The following is a 25087-nucleotide window of genomic DNA, read 5'->3' on the forward strand; positions in this document are numbered from 1 at the left end:
ACTCAGTTGCTCAGGAGGCCTAATGAACATGAAGGTCATCTCTTAAGGGCGGAAGCTCCCCTCTCCAAAGCAGCCTCCAAGTATTTGCTTAACTCCCTGAGAGGGTTCCTATTCCCCAAAAATAATAAATACAAATCTCAGAGGCTACCAGTGCACAGGACGTGCTGACCACAGACAGTATGAGTGGATCTCTGAGGTGGTATAGGTTTACAGGCTGAGTCCTGAAACAGAGACGATTAGCCAGGTTTTATTGCTGCGTACAGTGTGGTGGGCTTAAATGGCTCACAGAGAGCTACGTTTAGGACAATTTCCTTTTGTGATCTTCCTTGGTAATAAGGACTGTGAGCAAGGTGTGTAAAGGTCAAATCCATGGTGGCAGTCAAGGAATACAGTTGATTGAAATTACTGGGTGAGTCCTAGAGCTTGGTATCCAATGTATAACTGGATCAAGCTCTAGGCAGTCCTCCAAGTCTGGTACCACAGGAATACAGTCCAGTTTGTCTGAAAATGAGCTCATTCATCAAAAATAGCTGAAACTTTCCACTTGGGTACAAGCGTCAGCTGCAGCACCTTTACATGTCATTAAAAGCCTGTAGCACTGAAGAACAAACTGGCAAGGCCACATCAATATTGCTGTGTAACAACGATGCGAGTGCCAAGCCTATTAGCAACTAACAGGAGCAGAATTTAAGGGAAAACTGACTGACCACAAAATGAGGGATCTCTGGGCCTGGCTGAAGGCCTGCTGACAGAAACTTGGTCTTAAAGGAGAGCTCCACCTGAGGCAGGTGGAAATTGAATATTGTATTATATTTCCTGTGGCTTTTTGTGGAGCTGGAACTTGGCAGTGGAACAGTGAGTGTAGTGGAATTTATAGAAAGCACACTTGAGTAACCCCATTTAATTGAAAAGAGGGGAACTGTCTGCGTCGTTTTAGCTATGCTAGCTATATACGCCAGCACTCACATTTCATGTCAGTTCTGATACTGCACTGCTGAAAAGTCTACAAAATGAGGCGAACTTGTGAGCCTTGGCCCCTGCTGAAAGATGATATTAGAAAATATTTGCTTCATCTCTGTGACATAATAGGATTAGGAGGGACATGAGAGACTGTCCCAACCATCTGATGAGGGCAGGTGAGGAGAGACAGAAAGAACCTAACTCTGGCATTAAAGTCTTCATGTAGGTTTGAATCCTCTCTTCTTCTTTCTTGTCTCTCTTTCCATCTTTGACACATCTTCCTCTGGTCCTTTTCTCACTCCAGACAGACTGACCAGTAACTGATGCTCCATAATTACCCAGGTGAGGCTTGATCGTTTCCATATGAGAGACCAGGGTTGTCGGGCCTGTCAGATTAACATGATGTGTGTGTTTTCTCTCTGCTGTTTAGCCATTCCCAAAGTATCCCCTTCGCAGCCTTGTGGAATAAAAGGTGGAATCTGTAGAGATTTGCTGGTGGGGCTTTAGAGGAAGGGGACAATTAAGGTTTTATTAATGGTGTGCCACTGATGTTAGCCATGTTCACCTGAATGTTGCGTATGAGTGCTGGTCTCTGCTGTAAGGCGAGATGGTTGTTCTGTACTTCTGTGTGTTTCAAAGTCGGCCTGTCTGTCCATTTGGCTCACTAGCTGACAGGCTGGCTCACGTCTCAGTACCAAGTAAAAAGCAGAGGAAACACATAGTTCTGCTTGTCTGGAGCAGGGCAATTTCCACTTATGCCTCCACGTTAACGATAAGAGACGCTAAAAGCAGCTCAGTTTCTCTCCATTGAATAAAAAGGAAGAATAAAAAAAAACAGTAAGACCAGGTTTATTTTGGTGGTTAAATAATGAGGTTCTTTGATGTTATGCTGATGTATTTGGTTAATTTTGTGGCTGTATTGTGGGTATTTATTCTGCTACAGTAGCAATAGTGAATTGGTTCCCATTAGCTTAGACCTTACCTGATAGTGAATTGTACTGACATCCGCCCAAAAGTGAGAACCACTCATTCTCTTGCTGGCAAATAAACAAAGTAGTAAGCTGATTTTATCATTCAACCCTTCTTTCATACTTACACACACATGTGTGTGAACGCACACCTCCTCCCTAGCTAATTTCTCTAGCTCCACCTCTGGATTTTAAAGCAATCCTAGGTCAGATGGTATATAAAATCAATGGCGTTCCGGATCTTCCAGATGGACGTGTCTGAAATACCTCTACAGGGAGCATCCAATTAAGATACTTGATCGACCTCAACTGGCACTTCTCATTGGAAAAGCAACAGTTCCAGTTCATCACCTTATCCTTAAAGGTTAGGGATGATGATGGAGAACAGTTCAGAGGAACATTATTTATTTTGGTGACAACTGAAGGACAAATTCTTCTAGCAAGTGGTGCAAAGCTCTCTGCACTCCAGGTAAAGAGCCTGTGAGGGCATGGCACTTTGGTCTGAACAGCACTGACACTTTCTCCCCTTTGAGTTCCTCTTGAATGTTTAGCTAGGTATAATCAGGGGTGGTTAGTGGGCTAGGTGAATTCTGGAAGTTCCACCCTTATGCCTGGCTAAGCATCACAGAAACATAATGCCACCTTCATTAGCATCATTCTCTCTGCCCCACACTATGCAGTGTTTTCTTTGGGGCCGGCGAGAACGAGAGCTCGAACCTGCCCATCATTATCCATGTTCAAGATGCCTTATTCTTTGGCCATTCATAACAATCCAGGCATCAAATGAAACCCTTCTGGTTTCCTCAAGTCCCGACATCAGGGTTTTACTTCAGCGTCTGAGGTATGCCATAATTCAGGCACTTTTACACGCTCACATTGGCGTTACAGCCCTGGATCCTGAACAAACATGCTTACACAGAAAAGAGTTTTTTAAAGGAAGGGAAAAATATGTCGATTTTTCTCTCTCAATTGTCTCTGTGACATAATGATTCTGGCTGGAGAGAAAGAGAGACCACCAAAGGGGGAAATATATCATGCCAGCAGATGAAAACAGTGTTGGGCATTCTTTCAAAAATGGAGACCATATAGAGTACAAAAGATCAAATGTAGCTCTAACAATTAAATACGTTTTATGAGCAAGTTGAACAAAAAATCTCAGTTACATCAACGGAATACAGAAAGAGCTGAAGCAGTTGTTATATTTACTGGCTGAATAATGACTGACAAGCTGATTTACAGTACAAAAACACCATCTGACTAAAACCTTTCTGCTCCCTTTCTAGCAGCAGGAGATGAAGAAGGAGACTGTCTGCAGATTGCAGAGAATCCCAAGTGAAGATGAGATTCGGGAAGACAGACAAAATGTGTTGCATTCATTACCTACTATATGTCTGTCTGCGAGAGTATAAAGATATCAAATGTGCTCATCTTCTCCCCAAATTCTGCAGCTAGCTAGTTTAACAGGCAGTAACCGGACCACAGGTCCATTCACGCTGGCAGAGTTGGAGTTAGAAGATCTGGGTGGGTAGACTGCTGGAATGACAATAAACTTAGCAATGTATGAATGAGACTGGAAGGAGGGAGGTTGAATAAAGCAGTGTTGAGCAAAGGTAGAAATGTGTGTTTTTATGTGAATTGGAGAGGTCGGCTCAGGGGTGTTGGCTGTGGGAGAGAGGGTTCAGATTCTGTCCAGTCCCACGAGAGGAAGGATGTGACTGTACTGGTGGCTAACGGAGATTTGAGGGAGATGCCAGAGCCAGTGTTAAAATAGATATTGTCTGTCTGGCCTGAGGTTTCGATAACATCTCCTACTTTACATCTTTTTTAATTTATTGAGTTTTTAAAAAAGCAAGACAAATAATAGTGTGGTGAGGTTGCTAGTTAAAGGTAATTATCCATGATTATTGAACTCTCTCTTTAAATTACATAATGTGAGTATAACTGTATGCTGGGTAAAAAGCACATGCTTTGCAAGAACATGATCTTCTACAGTGCTGAAAATAAAACATGAATTTGATAGTGTGCATTTATGAAGAACTTAAGTACCTTAACTGTGATGGATATGAATTTGCTATTTGACAATTGCAGTGCTCTGGCAACGGCAACATGGGTATTAATCCACTAACTGAACCACTACAAAAAACTTATTCATAACTCCAAGAAAGAGAAAGAAAGAGGTGTGCTTTTTTTGTTTTACCTTGATCAGCGAGTGGAGGCTTCTCTCTCCAAACATGTCCTGGAGGAAGGTGTTGTCCTCTGGACGGCTGACATGGGGCTGCAGCTGAGAGGGCAGAGCGGCCAGCAGTTCATACAGGCCTGCAGACAGGGGGAAGAGGAAACAGAGGGTCAGAACAGCAGTGGGAGGTATAAGCACATGCGTGCGCAGTGACACACAAAAACACATGCAGTTTAATAAAACATAAAAGAACACAGAAAAACAGAAAACAGACAAGAAGTGCTGGACATGTGCAGGAATACATTTACACCCACACACGCACAGTCCAGACACAGACAAAACAAAATATGCATTTGTAAACATGTACAGAAATGCCTGTACTAGAGCTTGGCTAGTACAGGCTAAATAATACACAGGTGTGTACACACACACACACACACACACACACACACACACACACACACACACACACACACACCTTTTTCATTCTCTTCCTTAGATGCAGCCATCTAAATATACAAATTAACTTTAAAGTACTACAAGCTACAGAAAAAACACTCTCATGCTACTGAGGAAATGTAGAGGCAATAAAGCATTTCCCCCCAGCCGTTACTTCCCACTATTGTCCCTGCCTTTCCTGTTGTTTGAGGAACACTGCTGTCCCCAATATGGAACAACTCCAGAAACCTCATGCCAGGCAACTAGAAATTCCACTTTTTGATCAGTTGAAACAGTCAATATTGATGTTCTTCATTTTCAGCTAAACAGATGGCACACATGCCTCAGGAGGGTTTCCATCCACACATCTTACTTGCCTGCAAACAATCAATTTGTGGAGTTAAGTGCACGTGTGTTTGCTAAACAGAAGTTTTGGAAGAAGTAGTCAGGACAAATTCTATGCGGCTGTTGTGCTGGTTATGTCAATATTTTTTTTCATATTGGAAGTCTAAAATGGAATTGCACTGTTCTGAAATAACCTTTTGCACTTAAAAGAACTGGATTTGAGGTAAGTGAAGTGAACAGGCTTGGCTGTACACCATCAGATGTCATGAGCTTTTAGATTCATCCAGGCCTATGTGGCCTGCATGCAGGTCATCACAACAGCAAGAGCAATGTTTGTGGGTGACAGTGGGAGAACCAGGTTGCATGGTTCAGCAGTCCCATAGCTGAATCTGAATCCCTTCAGAGCAACACATGCTGAAATCATAAGGCCTTTCGGGGTTTACTAACCCGGCTTATAAAAGGAATGAATATTTCAAATTCAATTTACAGGGAACCAGACTGGGGAGCTGATGGTTTCAAGATTAAGCTGAGGGGAGGTGAAGCACTCAGAGAGAAAGAGCAGAAAACCAGCGAGCAAGCGAGGTTCCTTCCAAACACAACAGAGTCCTGGAGCACAACTGATGGAGAGTAGTAGCAGATACCTGTTTGTTGTTCTGTTCTGGTCTGGTCTTCAGTGTGGCTGTGATCCACTTAACCAGTGGATATAGTAAAGGTCAGGCCCAGACAGAGTGCAGTCGAGCCTCAAAGCTCCCTTTACAAATGCACCAGAAAAGCCCCCCCAGATTCAAACTCCAACACAACCACACAGTGCTTGAAACCCTTTGAAGTAACATGTGATCATGTGAGGAAACTCTAAACACATTCACAACGGAGCCATTGAAACGTCAAAACAAACTGGAGTGGCTTGGCTACCTCTCTGAGAGTGTCTTTCATCAGAGGACGGAGCGAAAGAGAGGACGGCGAAAGTAAAAAAAAAAGCACCACAGACGCAACTGGTGTAATTCGTAGCTGAGTATGATTGATTGAAAACAATGGTTGACGTCGTTGGCTGGATGAATGACTGACTGGCTGAACTGGCGGGCTCTCTGACTGGGTTAGAGCAAGTGTGTGCTGGCAGCTCCGACCACTTGGAGCGAGAGCCACGGCTGACTAACTTGCTGCTGCTGCTGGGCAGTCAGATAGATGGAGTGTCATTTGCCACTCTCAACCCTCTGCTTTCCATTTGCAGGCGATTTGGGGTTTGAGTCTCCGAGATCATTGAGCAGACGCACAGGATACATCAAGATGATATCCTGCGCTGCTCTTCAGCTCACAACCCGGATTCTGTGTAGTGTTAGCGCCTCATACCTCACTGCTACAAAAGTTCTGCGGTAAAGAAAGACGTACAGCAAAGCAGAGGAAAAGCCGCTGAACAAGAGGTTTTACACACAACACATGTGCACCAGTCATTGCAGCGACCCCCCCTGCTTTGACTCAAGCTTGCGACTGTCCTTGGTATGTGATCATCCAATGCCGGGTTCTGTGGTCCTCATCACCAGAAACCTTCTAGCTAACACAAACCTGCCTGAGGGCAGCTGGCCCACTCAATCTTTTACAAGTTGGAACTCCCAACAGAACATCTCACATAATATATTAAAAAAAAAGATTTAAAGAGACATGGGATGAGGTGAGGGGTGTAGGAAGGGCGTTGAGAGTGGGGGAGGGGGGAAGGGAGAGATATGGGAATGTCATTACTATTGGCAGTGCTGATATACTGGTAGGAGGTAAGAGGAGATGAAGGGAACGAGGGAGGGAAGGAGAGAGTGAGTCCCAAAGCATTATTCTCCCCAGGTGCAAAGTCTCCCCTCCTGTCTACACTCTTAATGATTCAATTCTTTATTCCTTCTGACAACAATTCCTCCCCCTCCACGTTGTGTACTGTGTGCCAATGACACATTATGGTAAACACATCAGCTCCATTAGCTGATCAGAAATAATACCATAATGGGGAAAAAAGATAAAATGCATGCTGCCGCTGCGCTCGCTTTCGGGGGGTCACTATGTCAGGCTGAACCCTCTGAACCAGAGAAAACCCAGTTTCAAACAACAACAGAAAGAAATGTACAGGAGCCAAGAGCTAAACAAGGCCTCTCCAAAGCTGAAATTAAATATGAGAATGTATGGGTGGACAAGAGTGGAGCAGAAATGGAGGCAGAAAGAGAGAGAGAGGAAATGAGCCAAGAAACAACCACAGCGGTGGTAAAATCACTGTGTGTGGACACTATAAAAAGTGGAGAGAGAAATAAACCCAACGCCAGATGCATGGACACATGTATAGATCAGTAACATCAGAAACTCTGTCCAGCACAGACAGTGAGAGACAAAATGAGAGAGGGGAGAAGTTGAATAAAGGAAAGATGATTGTGCCAAACCTTCACCACGAAAGGGTGGACTGACTGGACATTTCTTGCAGGGCTAGTCTGGCTTCATTTGATTTGTTTTGGCCAGACTATTCTGGACCCTCTCGTGTGGCGGCTGTGTGTAGTGGACCTGGCAGTGTGTTGTAGTAGACCACTAGGTTCTGTTGTGGCTAGTTTTGGACCAGCCCAAAGGTCCTGAAGACCAGCATAATGTTGCGCAGGACTGCCGAAACAGTCTTCAGAGAAAGCGGAGAGGCCAGGGCCTCCAAAGCTTCCCGTACGGAGGAAGTGACCACTTTAACTGCCAAGCAGCGCTTCCCCTCTCACGCCCACACCTCCACAGCGGTTAAAGAAAATAACAGTGTTTTTCACAGATCCCTTTTATGTAAAACACACAAAAAAATCCCAGACAATGCAATGCATTAAACATGATACTCATCAAATTACAAGTCACATAGGTCAAAGACCTTAGGGGTTTTTCTAGAGCAGCGCGAGATGAGGAAATTACAGGGACTCATCTGACAACACAGAATTTGCATGGCTGTAAAATGTGACCCTCACCATAACATTGTAATTTGGGCGGTGTTTACATGCATGCCACACTGGGCCACATGGGCTGCTGTGAGACAAGTCATCAGTCTGTTGATAACTTGCGGTGGACTGTACAGCACGGACACGACGGGATCTTGTAACTGAACTACATACAGAAAGACGAACTGTCTGTCTGGTGAAAATGAACTTGTTCGAATACAGGAAATGAATGTTGGGTTTCGACTCAATTTCCTGTCTCCTGCACTTTCTCCCAGGTGCTGAATGAGTTATTGACCTCCCTCATATATCTTTCAGGAACAGGCTCACCAGACTGCTGGGGGGTGGGGGATGAATTGTGACAACATGTGGGAGCTTTCTTAGCAGGTCACTAATTCAAACACTGCCTTACGAACATGCTAGAGGCCCATCTGTAGAGAAAAATGGTGGCAGACAGAGGTGGCAACAAAAGAAGCAGCTGCAGACTCCGTAGCCTAATCCACTCCAGGCTTGATTTACCTCCTTATTCTCCATCTGAGAGCGGAGGAAAGGCTGCCTAAAGCACAGGGAAGGAAGAAAGACACAGAGAGCAAAGAGAAAAATGAACTGGAGCAAGATAAAGTGAAGAAACACAACATCTGAGATACAGACTGACATAAATAACATCTGATTAAAGCATGTGTCCAGACAGAAGAAGAAGACTAATGACACTAAGGACAAAGATGAGACAGAGCGCCATGAAAAGACCGGGGAGAACAGCAAGAAATAACAATTACTGCGATGATGATTCCTGCACTAGTGTAAACAAGTTTTTGTCCAAAGGGAGAAATTCTAGACAGACAGTGGGTGGGAAGACACATTTAAACTGAGTCAGGTGCCAAACAACAGGAGAAGTGTTTAGGGCCCCTTGTTCACAGCCAACACAGGACAGGAGAGAATATGTCATCAGCCCACTGCCCGAGGCAGCTTCTGTTCAGTCCAGAGGACCAGTGCCTGACCCCCTTTTAAACCTTCCTTTCTATTCAACTAGCAAGCAGGAGCATGGAACATCATAGAGTGCATTGGTTGGCAAGATTAAGTGACCATTTGACTGGTGCGGCATCACCTACCAGACATAAAATTATATAGTATTACAAGATGTATTAGCTGAGCAGACGCTTCAATCTTAAAACATAACTTACAATGAGTCCAGCAGCGTTCTACTCGGGATATATAACAGTGGTAGACCGTGGAGAGAGGCGAAATATAAGGCTCGATCATGAACGTAACAGCAGGAGTCTGCGCTCCATTCAAGCCCACAAGCCTCCCATTACCAGTTCCAAAGACCAAACCACTTCTCCACATTAAAAAAGGTCACGGGACTGAGCCCTCCAATATCATCTTCAATGATATTTCAGTGTCACAGTCTCTGAATAGCTCCATCGTTTGGAAGAAAAAAAAAGAAGTGGCTTTTGCAAGATGTTAGTTAGGGCTCCACGGCATGGAAAAATGACTTCAGCAAGTACAGTGGGCCGGTCCAGGTGCAATCAACCGTCACTCCGATCATATATCGACTGTTTCACTACCGCAGGCTGAACTCTGGATGCATGTCATTTCAGGGCCTACAAAGAATCCGTGGCCTCTACTGAAATCATGCCTCATTTCAGGTGGAGCAAGAAGAATCCAGGTTGTAGGACCTTATCAAAGTTGCATGTCATAGCCACGTTCGGCCAAGCTTTTCAAAAAGGATTTACTTTATTTCATCACATTTTCAACATACCACGTAGTACGTGCCTCACATGTCCTCTGCTCCTTGCTTCGTCACACCTTTACTGTACACTTCAAAGCCCTGTCAGCACATTGAAAACAGAGCTAAGGACAAAAGTACAAGTCTAATCAACATAATTGAATGCATATAGTCTGCAGGATCTGTCAGCAACCTGAAGAGCCAGTCGTGTTTTCGGCTACAACAGCTTTAACAATCACACTGCAGACAAGTGAGGCTTGAGTGGAAGCACCTGCAACAGGGCGAAAGTGCAGTAACTTATAGGAACCTTGGTCTCTTAGCCAGAGTAGTTCAACTTCTCTCCAGCTCCGCTTCCCAAACTTATATCATATATAATGCAAGGAAAAAGAGAGGGAGAGAATTAAACATTAAGAAAAGACGAAAGGTTAGGAGTATCTGGGCAGACGAAAAGATGACGACAGAGATGCTATCATGGAAGAGATATACATGAGATGTGGAGGGTGGAGAATACAGCAGAGAGCCAGTCTGGTGTTTTTTGGATCCTGGGATGGAAGGTCCTGAAGTCCGTGGGAAGGCTGCGTTTGGCAGTGGACATCCAGGACTCAGATGAAGATGAAAGGCTGCTGCTTGGCCAAGTCCGAGCCGACTAAGCTTAGATTTGCTTTAACGTGGTAGACAAAACACAGAGGCCACAACAACTTGGCCAGATCCAAATGACCTGCCACCTCGACTTACTGTGGCAATGGAAGAGCAGCAGACTTCCTGGCACAGGCCTGCATGTTCTGTCCGAAGCCATGGCCAGCTACTTATTTCTTACAAGTCTTGCAGGCATATCAGAGGCACTCGTGCCAATACCACCTGAAAGGCTTCATTCTGATCACACATTAATAGCAGCACTTATGAAAATTTGTGCTTTGAATGTAGACTCTAAATCTTTTGCTGTCTCAGTCTCAAAGTTGCAGGCTATTACTCAACATCCCATGGCCTGGTTGTCAAACAGAGCACATGGTCTGTAAAGCTGTTTTCAGGTTCTTTCTAATTCAAGTGAGCATGTCCTGCCCGCCAATGACCGATTTAGTACCCTGTGTGCTTTGGAAGGAAACAGTGAAGGATGTCATCCCACCTCAACAAAAAGTGAAAGAATTCTTCGTATTCAGATAAATAAAAGCCATCATTTCTCACTCTCAGTCGCAGCCACTTGATTTCTTTCTTTTACATCTGCTTCCTTTGACTGCCCTTTTATTTTTTTGTTAAAGTGATGTGGAAATTTTAGTTCTGATGTAACTGGAAACAGGGAGCTCTTCCAGTGGCAACAAATCCTTGTGTTTCGGTACTGTATCACTGCGGCACAGACCTGGCAACTGGCCAGGGACCACGACAAATGGCTGGAAGCTCCCAGAGGAACACCGCCCCCACGACACAGGCAAAGTCCTCCCCCAACCCTCCCCAACGTCCATGAGTTGAATCTGGCCAAGGCCAGATGCTCTGGATTCTTGACATCAGGATGGAAAAATTTACTGTTAACCTTGACAAAAATACTGCTGTATTCTTATCATATCGTTCATATTATTCTGAGATTTGTGTTTCTATGTATGCATCTGTCCTACACAAGAGCATGTGTATGTGGAAGTAATAATGCAGTGAAGTCACAAAGTGCTTCACCATAGGAATATCTGCATCTCATTACTCCGTATCATTATAGAGCCATCGCCTTCTCCAACAGGGGGTGTTCGAGATTGGAGAGAATAAGATGGCTGGAATCACTCATCTATCGCTCCTGCACAAACATGCACACATGGAGCCAGTAAGTTATTAGTGTATCTGGTAAAAGCGTTGTCCCATCGAAAGATTTCCATGTGTAGTCTTTCATGCGAGTGTCGCCCACCTCCTCTGCAGCTGTGCATGGCTGAACCACCCTTATCTTTAAATGGTGTGAGGGGGCCGTAAACCTTGATAGAACACGCAGGTACGGCTTGGAATAACACAGTTAACTTTAATAGGGTTAATAAAAGGGCATCGGTGTCCTTAGAAGTGCCTGTTCGAGAGTGCGTGTGCAAGGATTCGGGCTGGTCTCAGGCGTGTGGTTTAAATGGCACCATGTAGTGATGAGAATGTCACACGGGGGGCTTGTTAGCAAGCAGTTGACTCGGCAGCAGTATTGGGCAGGGCAGTTAAAACCAACTTACATCATATCATCCATCCATCCATTATCTATACCGCCTATCCCTTTTGGGGTTGCGGGGGACTGGAGCCTATCCCAGCTACAATGGGCGAGAGGCGGGGTACACCCTGAACCGGTCGCCAGCCGATTGCAGGGCCACATACAAAGACAGACAAACATTCACACTCGCACTCACACCTACGGACAATTTAGAGTCACCAATTAACCTAATGAGCATGTTTTTGGTCTGTGGGAGGAAGCCGGAGCACCCGGAGAGAACCCACGCATGCACGGGAAGAACATGCAAACTTCACACAGAAAGGCCCCGTCTGACCTGGGGATCGAACCGGCAACCTTCTTGCTGTGAGGCACATGCACTACCTGCTGCGCCACCGTGCAGCCCTACATCATATCAATCAATTTCAATTAATAACTTAGATTTTATACAGGTCCTTGAGAGTTCAGTTGATTAATATGGATGTCAGCTTTCGTAGAAAATTACCCAGTCACAACTAGAAATTATAGTCTGACAGATTATGCATTTTTGAGGCTGGCACCGATACAGATATCACAGTTTAAACTACCTGAAGTTCAATATCATCAAACACAATGAGCTTGTGTTGGACTGCAATGCTTCAAATATGGATGCTGCTGCAAAGATTTTTAAGAAGCCGCTGCCTTAATCTACAACGACGACAAATCTGAGGACTCAACTGCTCGTGTGCCACCCATGTGAGGCAGCAGAGGCCCCAGGTGTTGTCCACTACTATGCAAGCGAGATTTAGGTCTTGCTGTTCACTCCGATGTCTCCCGCTCTAAATCTCCAATATCACCCCATTCTACCTCTCCCCCACACATGAACCACGCTACCAGAAAACTGCAATCACATAACTGCAGAAGCAGGGAGGAAATGGGGCTACGAGGAGCAAACACCCACTCTCACTCCAGGAGGCTCAGTGACCTCTGAATGGCATAAACCAGATGTTGTAAGTCTGAGGGTCTCTGATGGGAGAGTGGAGACATTAGGAGTACTGAGAAAGCTCCACCATCTGCAGACAGTGAGCTGCCATTACTGTACAACCCTCATCAAGTGATGAGGCAAGTCCAACACATCACTACATAGAGAGAAGTGTTTAGTGTGTGGTACTGTATGGTCTTGATTTAAGGAGGAAAACAATGATTCATTTTGCCAAAGTTGTCAAAAACATTCTATCTCAGGCTCCCTCCAACAGTGCTCTTATAAAGACAAATCACAAAAGTGAAGCAAAATCTAATTGTGTTAGCATTTTGAGGTTCTTTAACACAGAGGCGGAAGGTTGTCCTTGTGTTTGATTGAACATGCTGTGATGCTGTAGGGCTTGGTAGAGATTTCTGATACTACAATATAAAGGCAGCAAAACACAATCACCCACACAGTGTTTAAAAAACAACCACAAAAAAGCCCTCAAAACTTAACCTCGCATCTAACGGAGTTCAGCAGGCAGGGAGATAAATGGTGTGTAGCAGACAGAGGAGTGGGCCGGGTTTGTCTGTCTGCAGATCCCTGAGTGGGAGCTCAAATAAACTGAGATGAACTGAGCCAAACTGAGAGGAGGCGTAACAGTTATCTGTCCCCGACTGAGCCCACAACAAAACTCCATCATAGCTGAACAGGAGGAGAAATGACTAAACAGCAGCTATCTGGAGGAGAGAAAAAAAGAGCAGCTGCATAGCTTTGTCGGGGGGGATGGGGGCGGGGGGTCACAGAGTGCTTAGGTTAATCTGAGCAGAGTTTTGACTGATCACATGAACATCTCTGTGGAGCAGGCTCCCCATTATCAGCCCTGTCAAGTGTTTGCACAATCAAAAGCTAATTTTCTGGCTCTTATTAGCCGCCGTGTTTGAATGTGAATGAATGTGTGTTTGTGTATTAGATCTCAAGAATAGCAGCCAACCAAATGTCAAATAACAGGGTTATAAGCTCAGGCTGGGTTTTCCTGATGTTGATGGATGGAGAGAAGGGACTGGATACACTCAGACAAAATGTTTCAGACACCAAGAGCAGGGCCAGCATCATCAACTAAAGCCCTGTCATTAATCTGCTTCTAAAGCATTTATGAAAAACCTAAAAGTCACACAGTGAAATGAGTCCACAGTAACCCAATCACCAGGACAGCCTCTCCAGCACTCCCCGCGGTCGTATTTTAAAGCCATGTCTCCAGCTTTTTATTGTTTTTCAAGTTCATTTTCTCACTTTCTGGTTTTATTTATTAGAATCTAATTCACACAGAGGTCTGTTGTTGACTTGGGCCTGAGATAGCGCTGGAGAAAGAGAGAGATGGTATGATCTTACACGTGCCCTCCGTTTGTCTGCCCATGTGTTTGCTCTCCAAACACTCCAATAATGAGCATTTTAATAAGATCTACACTTACACAGTCTCCTGCCCAAATCTGGTGATGAAATAAGAGAGACGCTAATAAAGAATAGTTATTTTAATGATAATATTTTCTCCCATAATGTTAAAAGCCCAAGCACACTCCATCTTGTGTGTGTGTGTGTGTGTGTGTGTGTGTGTGTGTGTGTGTGTGTGTGTGTGTGTGTGTGTGTGTGTGTGTGTGGTGAGGCTGGTGTTGAGGTGTCTGCAGATGGCAGGACTGCTAAAGAAAAGAAGCTATGGTACTGGCAAGATACTGTAATGTCCCTGCAATTATTGCCAGCCACCGCATGTGGAGGAGGTATGGTTTGTCTCTGTGGATTTATGCTCGGCTGCTGTGGCGACGCTACCTACATGCCAAATATCCAGAACTACGCTGCTGTAGCTGATGTGCACGTCCTCTAAACTGAAACGACATGTCAGCCACTTCAAGCTCAAATCCTCTGCTGTAAATAAAAATATTACAACAAAGTGTGCCAGACATTTTACGACCTATACTACACATGAGGAACATAGTCATCATTGGCTGAATCACTACTGAGTCACATAGAGTGTAACACATTTTATGCTACGCTCCGTGTATGAGATTTTTTTATTTACAAAGATGATAACATCTTTTAAGAGGTTACTATTTTTCGTGGGTAAGAGGGTGCTGTGATCTTAATGACGTGGCACTGCCCAGCAGCCAAGTCCCTCTGAACTGAAGTCATTAAGTCAACATGAGTAATTATGAACATACAAGCCAGATCCCAAACAAGTTGGGATGCTGTGTGAAACATAAACAAAGTGAAAACTTGACATATACTCAACTGAAAACAGTACAAAGACAATATATTTAACTTCATTGATTTCTGTAAACGGGCTGCACGGTGGCGCAGCAGGTAGTGCGCGTGCCTCACAGCAGTAGGTTAATTGATGACTCTAAAATTGTCCGTAGGTGTGAGTGTGAGCGTGAATGTTTGTCTGTCTTTGCATGTGGCCCTGCAATCGGCTGGCGACCGGTTCAGGGTGTACCCCGCCTCTCGCCCATTGTAGCTGGGATTGGCTCCAGCCCCCCGCAACCCCGAAAGGGATAGGCGGTATAGATAATGGATGGATGGATGGATTTCTGTAAACATATGCTTATTCTGAACAGGCGCAACTAAAGGCTGGGAAAGTTGTGGAATGCTCCAAAAACACCTGTTTGGATCATTCCACAGGTAAACAGGTTCATTGGTGACAGGTGATTGGGTAAGAAAGGGGCATCTTGGAAAGGCTCAGTTGTTCACAAAGAAAGCTGGAGCGAGGTTCACGACTTTGTGAACACGATTTTAAAAGGATATTACTACATGGGCTACATTTCGTAAAACTGCTGTTTGCAAATGGCTGCATTCTGTTTTTATTTACATTTTACCCAGCGGCCCCAACTTTTTGGAATCAGGGTCATAAGTCTCTCACTTTGTTGTTTACTAAATGGGGTGCAGGGCTGAAGTGGAAGATTCATAAGCCTGGGTTTTTCCCAGCAGAAAACTGACTACTTGAACTTTTAAACAGTCTTGGTATGTAAAGAATAGCAAATAAAATAGATAAGTGTTAGAAATTATGGTCCTGGAGGGATATGGGATGAAGTCAGTCATCGCCTTTAGACATCACAAATTTGCATTTAAATCAGACATGACCAACATTTCGACACCCTCACTTCAGCCACATTTTCTCGTGTTTTTTCAGTTTTCTTTTTCTTTTCTTTTTTTTTTTCTTTTCTTTTTTTTGTTTCTTATTTTAAGTCTGATCCTGGGAATGATTTTGGAACCTGGTTCCCCTTACTGGTTAGAAAAACTCCTCATCCCTTCTACATGTTATCAAGTTAACATGGTGTTGAATCCTCCTCCCTCATTGTGTGCTGTTCTTTAGTTATGTATTGTTTGTGCTGAATAGTGTTTTTCTTTTCCTTTACAGCTAATCCTCAATGCAAAAAATTTCTTTTTAAAGTTAACTGCGCAAGATGGTCAACGATCAAGGCTCAATGACTTTGTGTAATCAAATGTGTCTCCATCACTTCTTACTGCTGCTACTGTCTACTACTACTACCACTACTTCTACTACTACTGTTAATACAAATAAAAATAATGATTACACAGAGCTAGTACAGTCAAATAAGCTCTATCATTTAACTGTAATGCAGTCAGCATTACAGCATAAATTACAATAAACAAAATACAATATATTGCAGTAATGCAACAGTAATGGTATTCAAATAGCATTAAATAGCTGTACATCTTCGTAATAATAAGTATAATTAGAGTCATTTAATAAGTGAGTAGTAGTATAGGAGGAGAGGTTATTCAATATAGAATTTTATTTTTAAGTCAGCTATCATTCCTTCATATATTTTCAGCATGTTGCGGTCTTTAATACACTGTTTAAAGCTGTAGTCTCAAGCGCCAAATGATCTGACCAAGAACAGCTGGAGCCGAAAGGTTTGTCTCAAGCAGTGCACCATAAATATGACAGATTTTCCATCATCTTAAGGGAGCTTTATCCCTTAAATCAACAGAATTATTATGATACCATGAGTAACACTACCAGTATTCTGTGTAAACTTTGGTACGATGCCGGGTCGCCCCAATGCCAGGCCAGCCACAAGCATTTGTGACTTCACCAGGTCTGGAGATCAGTGACCTAAAGTTCATCCATAATGTTCATCATGTTTCACCTGCACACACAACTTCACAGGACCATCAAGGGGGAAGCAGCGGAGATGGGCCGGAGGAGTCTTTACGTGTTTTATTTGGAAACCTGAGCCCTTGCCGGTAATTGCCCAAAATGACTCTAATCGTAATTGACGGTCTGGCTTTCTACTTTGTCTGCACAAATTTCCAGGACGACGGGGGCTACGGTAACTCTGTTAAAAGTCTGGACCCAGAAAGGCACACACTCTTTATCCATCAGAGTGGGACTTAATGTCCGTCCTCCTTTTGTCCTTTTGCTATCTTGCTCTTATGCGCGTGTGTGCATTTGTGTGTGTAATGATGTAGCCGGCCATTAAGCCACATTGAGAGGATAGTGTTCCTGAGGGAAGAGGTGGTGATTTCTGGCAGCTGTCTCTGCGTTGACAAGCTTGACGTGTTCCTCACACTGACATCACGCAGTCACACAGGCTCTCCCACACACACACACAAACACACAGATCTGAGATGACGAGAGAGATGTAGTGCTGTACACATATTTTACATTATGCTCTGAGTGTGAATTTGAATTTGCACGGCATGCATGTATTTGCAGTGGTGTGTTTTTTATTTGGCTGGGCACAAAACGGAGTGAAAATGGACTTATGGTGTATTTTCCAACCACAGTTTCAGAGGGTCCACTCCAGGCGAGAAAAAGCCGTCTTAGACAAGTTAAGAGTAATCTGAAATTCAATTTCAGTGCCACTTTAAGTGGTGGGCACACAACCAGACTGTGCTGACAGTTAAATAAAGATATATTACTTTTAGGGGAGGGATCACACTCTGTGCTTGCATTAATTTCCTTCTGTTTGTGTGCTGATGGTGGATGTAAAATCAAAGTAACAACATGCTTTTGTACTTTTTGCTGGAAGACCCACATTTTATAAGCATTTTTTATTGGTTTCGTGTTTCAGATTGTGTTCCTGGCCGAAGGGTCTGTACCTGGCTCATGGCCGGCTCCGGTGGCCAGGGCAGGCATGACTCCTGCCGGCTGCTTCCTGGTTCCCCTCAGGCTGTGGAAAATGGCAGTGAGGCGTCAGAGTAGTGAGCTCCTCGGAGGCTCCCCCCAGGGACCAGCTGAATCTGAGGACAGGCTTTATGCCATGGACCCCTGCAAGAGAACAAGATTTTAGAGCCTGCTTGTCAAATGGCCGTATGCATGTGTGTGTCAGTCAGCTACTGTGTTTTGTCTGTGTGTGTGTTTGAGTGTGTGTTCTGGGATCTCGTAGCTACCCATAGTCATGGATATGAATACCTACCATACCAGGAAATATATCAGATATATGCATTTGTGTGTAGGTGAGCTGATTGACAGTGAATGAATCACTGACTTTGTACATGAGCCAACACCACCTCACCTGGTGTCCATAGCCTATATACACACTCACTCAGAGCCACACATGCACACACACACAGACACACAGAGCTATCCCACACTTTATTCAGCATCCAGCAGAATCAAGGGAAACTTTATCCACGAAGAGCAAGTAAGTATACAAATGCTACAGGCCTGCGAAAAATCAGGCGTGGAAAAGCATCGTAAATAATGGCACTCAACTGGAAATCCAGATAAAGTCGAAACAGGAAGACAGGTGATGTAGACCACAAATAAAAAGTCTGTGGCTCTGAATGAGCATGTGCAGACACACACAGTAGCGTATAGTAAACACAACCAGGGGAAAACAGCTAATATGTGTTCATTTGGACAAAACAGCCTGATAGGCGTAAGTACAGAGCAGAGCTGCAGACTCAAGACTTGGAGCCAGACTAAAATCAGAAAAATGAGGATGTAAGACTTAGACTTTAAACCTCATTGGACTGAGATGTTACTTGCCTTTGACTTGACTCCCTATAGACCCAACTTTACTTTCAATCAAGTCTTAATATTGGTAAATTCCCAGAACAAGGAAAGATAATCAGGCAGACCTTCTACGGCCACCTGGCTTTGACATTTAAAATTCAACTTGATAGCCATTAAAAGGACTCTGCCTTAGCTATGTAAAAAACAACATTAAACAGCTCTGAAAGCAAAATGGTCAATTTCATGAAAGACTTGCATCTCAACTTGCAGTTTACTTCATAAGACTGGACTTATACTCGCTCCAAGACACTTAAATCAAGTTAGAAAAGACCCAAAAGCTGAATCATGTCTGCTGTAATGTGACTTGAAACGTATATGGGACCTTGTCACAGCTTCAGCTATGAATGTGTCCTTTGTGTTTGTTTCATCCTCTGAGGTCTTGTCTGCAGCCCTAGTATGTGCTGTCACTGCCGGATGGACAGTTCTAAATCTGCTTTTGAGTTGTTGAGGGTCTCAATGGATGCCCTCAGTCCCAGCCCATCCACCCTTCTTGGGCTCTTGAACCTTTAACAGGTTCCCAAAAGTCTGCAAGAACCCTCAACAGGTCTGCTTGTCCAGTAAAGTCTTACCACCAGCAGAAATTCTTTGTTTGAAAAAGGGAGAATGGAAAACAATTAGGTTTGAGCCTTCGGCTCTTTACAAGATGTAACTTAATGATCCATTATATGTCAACTCCCATGTGCTGTGGCCCAGTCAAATTCAGTAACCTAAACGGTAGAGCCTTGGGGTCCTGTTGGTAGCTACTGAACTGGAAGAAAATGCACAAAATAAACGCCAGCACTGAGATAACCTACATTATGTGCCTCCCATGTTAATAAGTCTTGTAAAAGCTAGGTCTGGGTGGACACTGAGTCGCAGTGTGCTGCGGTTAACTCAGAACCACTTGGCAGGAGACAGGGACAGCCAAGACACCTGCGCCATTCCAGCTCATTGGGACCCCCGTCAATGGTTGGCAGTGTCGGCCGTACATACATGAAGTTTGAAATGCTGTGATTTCACGTCCACGTTAGCAGGCCGAAAAGTGGACCGGAAATTCATTACAAATGTGTTTTCTGTAAAGAATCTCTCACTCGGCCCCCGCAGTGACAGCTGCACAGGAGTGACTATTTCCTGGCGTTTTGCCCTGCATGCGTGTACAAACACAGGCAGAGGTCGAGGCTCAAACCTGCCAAAATGACAGCCCACGTAGCAAAATGCTACCACGCCTGTCTGACATACTGTGATGTGAACTCACCTCAGGGCCCAGCAGACCCCAGGTGGAGCCTTGTGGAAAAGGCATCTAGAAAATACAGTCTAGAAGATGCCTGAGTGAGCAGGTAATCAAGCCATGGAGAGCATATCAGAAGAAGAATATTTTTCTTCTGGATTGAGATGTACAAAATATGGTGCATTCATCAAACAGCACTTAAGAAAGGATAGATTTTCCAACGAGAGGAGATCTGGGAGACGAATTCTAAACCCTGCTACTATGTCACGCCAGCACCAATTTGTAGGCCAGATTTGTGAGTCGTTTGCATCAGCTTTGCAAGAGCATAAAGTGCAAACGAAAAACCTGGTGAAATGGGAGTTCAGCAGTGTTCAACCCTTTGCATTCTTCAATAAAATAGGTCAAAGGGACCAGCAGAGAAGGACAGCGGCGCCTCGAGCAGTGACCACAAAATCTCTCCAGCAGGCCGGTATGAACAGGGGACTGAACCTAACAGCCACTGAGCTCATGCCAAGAGAACTGACCCATGCTAAATCAGTTCAGTGTTTCACAGTGCTGCAGCACGGTTTTGTCATAAGACTTTGTGATTGGAATGGCAGACTTAAGGACAGACAAAGGACATGAATACTCTTCAGGTATGCCGCGCTGTAATACCAGTCGTTTGCCTTTTGCTGCATCCGAAGGGGAATGACCACATATTCCCCAATCTGAGGAAGGATCCATCTTTCCATTTGAGGAGCTTTTGAGTGCCAGGAAGCATGTCGCAGTGCTGGGAACACCTGGGACTTTTTAAAAGGCCCAAAAGGATCATAACAGACAGACTTAAAGAAACATTCCCCACTGTCAGAATGCTCTGACCGTGTCTGTTCAGATCACACAATATCAGATGGTCATGGGGGGAGTAAAGGGACATTTTGCCATGTGGACAAGAGATGGGATACGCTTAATTGCAAAGAGGTGTTCCTCCGTCTACCCCTGTGAAGTCTGACATCTTCAAATGGTTCTGCCACCATCTAGTGGGCATTTTGACTATTGCAGGGGGAATTCTCCATGAAAACCCAGCTGAGACGCAACCTGAAGCACCTCTCCCTAACAAAAACCTGCATGTATGGATGTCAGGAGACACTGTCTGTGTCTGCTTAGTCTTGTTCTGAGTGTAAAACCTGAGGTCAAATCGGTGTTTTAAAAGAAAACAGTTCAGGGTGATGGATGTATGGGTGGAAGAATGGAAACACAGATATAGAATACTGTTATTCTTCTTCTCTTTTCAAAAACATGCCTGTCCGTCCAGTCGAGGGGGGGAAGGGGAGGGGGCATGGGTGGAGCCATCTGACTCTCAGCAGGATGTTGATGAAGTTAGTGAGAGGAATAATAGAGTCAGGAGGTGAATGAATGACAGTGAAAAACACTGCAACTGAGCCTATCAACGATCTGAATGTATGCTTTGAGTTTAGAGCTTTACAGCTGAATCTTTTGCTTCTAAAGGTAGACTGGATGATGGAAACCTCCCATTCAAAGCCACTGGCCAAAAGATAACATGATCCTCATCAGGAAAAGAAAGTAGGAGAAAAACATGTCATGCTCTGAGGCGTTCACAGGGTTCACTGGGTGGACTGGTTCTGCATTCATGGTGGACCTGGACAGAGAGTATTACCACAGGACATGCCAGAGGTCACCTCTGCCATTCAGCACCACTGAAACCTCCCTGAGGTGCTATTGGGGTGTTGGGGTTTTTTCTTGTCCTGGACTGTCCCAAATGGACTGACAGGAAGGCCAGCTACTGGCTGGGGTTTTTACTGGGCCACCATGACTGACATTGATCCTCTCCCTCACATGATGGACGCCCTTCCAAAGCCACCCCTGTCACACCTGCTCTGGTTACAGCTCAAAGGACCAGTTCGCTCCAAAGCTTTACACCAGCTTCAACATCTCCTGATCCGCTCCAGTCTGATGAGTTTATCTACGCTGGTCCTCGGTGGGATGATAGAAGATCTATCTGGCAGCCCGTGTGACACCTGCTCAGGTTTCCAGTTCTGTACTGTGTGTTGCAGCTTTGTGAAGCTTTGGTTCAGCACTTATCTTCGTTTTTTTTTATAAATGAAGGAGATCGGGTTTTATTGTCCAATGTGCTGCTGCTTTTGTCTTCACAAATCTTTCTAACCTTGACCTGATGCGAGAAGCTACTTAACCCTTAACCCTCACACTAAGTCACACTTACAGCTGATGCAATATGCTACCTGAGTTCTAGTAGTGATGCTGAGACCTACCTTGTTTTTTTGTTTTTGTTTTTGTTTTACATTTAAAAGTTTCCAGGTGTAAAACTGTATCAAAACACAAGCAGCCATAAAAGAACTTTGTCTAAATAATATTAGTTCCAAACAGTTCCAAACTTTTTCTTCTAAACAAGGACAAGGAGAAACAAGGAGAAGATGCACACAAATCTGACAAGACATTCAAATCTGTCTACATTTTCGATGGCATATTTTGGTACTTAATCAAATCCAGTACCACGGACAACCCACAAGCTGCAGCTGGAAAAATAGAACACCAAAAACAGGCTTAGTGAAAAAAATGAAGTATCCCGCAAGCGCCAACCTCCAGCTATCTTGTAAATCCACTCACTGCCTACTACGTCTCAATCCTGCATCATGGCAGCATCCAAGGCTGCAGACTAGCAAAGGTTTTGAATGCAATGTATGTTAAAAAAAAACCAACAACAAAAAAAAACTGCTGCTTGTTGAAGATACATTATTTTGTTTTTCTATGCTATTGTGTGGCCACAAAAAGGTCAACAGCCATAGTGGAAAGTATGCAACCTTCCAGTTCGCAAAGACAGAGCCTTCCATATATTTGTGCTGTGTTGCTGTTTAGAAAGACAGAGGACGAGTGATGGGACTACCACGTGGATTTAAAAGAAAACATATAATTGTTCCTTTCCTGGAAAACCATGTTCTTTTACTTCACACCCCATTGGTGAGCTTCAGCTTTGGGGTATTGGTATGGGGTAACTGTGAAGACAGATTGGATGTAAAATCAATTTGTATTTCAGCCACTCTACATCATATTGGCTTGTAGGAACCGCAAAGTGCAAAGTCAGACAGACAGAAGTAGATAGAGTTACAGCCACATGCACACAACCATACATGACACAATCATAAGAGTATAATTGCAGTGTATCCAACTGTGGTAAAGGCGAACATTCATTTACACACAGGCACACGGTGGAACTGCATTTCAATGGACTGTGCATAATTGCAGTGTATTAAAGCGTGGTCGAGGGGAATGTTCATCCACATGACATTTTGAAATTATAATACTGTTTCCAGAAAAAAGAAAAGAAAATCGAAAAAGCTCCCAATGCCAGCGCCGCATAGGCAGTCCTTTGCCTTTTCTGTTTCTTCTGTGGAAAAACACATTTTTGAATAATGTCTTTCTCCTGCCTCAGCGCAGCGCTGCCAAAATGTCACCGCGTCAATTCCGATTAAGCATGAGGCGCATGACGCTGGCGAGACAGGGTTGTGTTTTCAGGCGTGCGCCATACGACTTCTCGTTAATAGCCGTTAGCTTTACGAGGGATTGGGGCTGCTTAAATTAGGACTCAGCGGTACCTGGCACGGCTGCTGTTCCTGGAATGACTGACTGCTGTGGAGGGGCAGTAACAACGATGAGCAATAGGAAGAAGTATATGCATATGACTAAAAAGCATATGGAAACAGATTAAGGGAGCAAATGTGGGATATCAGCGAACGCCATTAAACCATGACAAAGAGAAGTACACATCAACAAGAATGGCTTCATCCAGCGTGAGAGGCTGACAGAGAAATGGGGAAAGTGAGTTCTCCTTGTCTCAGGTGGGATTTTCTGACAGCTCAGGATCAGAATCACTCTGCCACATGTTGCTCATAAGCGTCCAGTCTTTCCACATAAAATACATCTGCTTATGTGTATGTACATGTGTGTTGTCTTCTCAGAGGCATGAAGTCATTCTCCCCCTTCAGCCGCCTAAACATACAAGTTGCTGGAGTGTTTTATTGTAGCTTACTTTTACAAAACTGCATTTACAAGAAATCCATCTAATTTACAGGAGAAATGGAAAGATGTTTCAGGAACTCAGGGCTCTCTGATATGAAGGAATAGGACTCAGGGGAATCTGAATGAAAGGCGACACTCTGAGCCTCTGGTGTAGTAGATACTTATTTGAGAATACTACAATGAATGTCTGGTGGACGCATCAAACCATCTTAAAGGCATTTCAACTATGCTATCCTCTTATTCTCATACTTCCAGGTTAGCTGCGTGGTTTTCACAAACCCAAAATAACAACAGGGTTATTCTGGCATTATTTACTTTGCATGTGTGCAAGTTAAGTTTATTATATTAACTGCATTAGTGTTTAACCAGAAATGTAGAAAACCACCAAAATTTAAAGCAGCAAACAATAAGAAATTGAGGATCAAAGTCACTTTGTGCTTACACTGTTCCTGTTAGAAAGATCTAAGCATCGCTCGTGAAGAAATTCATCTGTAAAGCATAGTGAAGGGTTAGTAAGACCGATGAGACCTGATCTAACGAATGAATGAGATATACAGATGCAGATCGTGAAAACAACGAGGAGAAAGGCACAAAAGCTGTGTGGGGACTTACCAGGACACCCTCTTCCTGCCTCAGAAACACAGCTTCAAACGCAGCGAGAGGGCACTCCCACTGTACCATCACAGAGAACGCAAACTAAATCCTCCCATGCAGGAAGACACACACACCCACCTGGTCCATCAGCTCACCTGAACAGACCTGAAACTCAAGTTTCTTTTCCTGCCGAAAGGCTCACAATACTCCACCCTTTTTCCCCTCACACTATAACTCAATAGTAAACAAAAAGAGTGTTGACTCATGCGACCCTGGGAAATAACTTCCATGACTTTCCTAGGATCCTACAGGATCCCAGGAAATTACTTTTCCCTCCTAGTTGCTTATGTTGTTCTAAACATGAAATAAAAACTGTTAAAGGATCAGAAGTGTTTGTTCTATCTGACCAGACATGACTTTTACTACACTGGGTCTTGAAACCATTTCTGATGTACGAAACATGACGATCATACATGTTGTACAATATATTTCTCTATTATTTATTATCACATAATATTCCATCATTTTGCTGGGGAGCTTGGCTAAGTTCCCCTACACCTATGACAACGCCGT

General features: G+C 44.0%; 1 protein-coding gene across 5 annotated transcripts in view; it reads right to left on the reverse strand.

The window, feature by feature from the left end:
* The window catches only part of mpp7a (MAGUK p55 scaffold protein 7a), a 125159-nt gene that overhangs the window by 76636 nt on the left and 23436 nt on the right, over positions 1–25087 (reverse strand). For all 5 annotated transcript variants that reach the window (XM_070986157.1, XM_070986156.1, XM_070986155.1 and 2 more), the window contains exons 2-3: positions 17763–17931; positions 4126–4244 (exon numbers count right to left, since the gene is read on the reverse strand). In XM_070986157.1, coding sequence (XP_070842258.1) covers positions 4126–4244; positions 17763–17799 — 156 coding nt within the window. In that variant the 5' untranslated portion in view covers positions 17800–17931. The remainder of the gene's footprint in view (positions 1–4125; positions 4245–17762; positions 17932–25087) is intronic.

Source organism: Chaetodon trifascialis, chromosome 18, assembly GCF_039877785.1.
Source record: "Chaetodon trifascialis isolate fChaTrf1 chromosome 18, fChaTrf1.hap1, whole genome shotgun sequence".
Lineage (NCBI taxonomy): Eukaryota > Metazoa > Chordata > Actinopteri > Chaetodontiformes > Chaetodontidae > Chaetodon > Chaetodon trifascialis.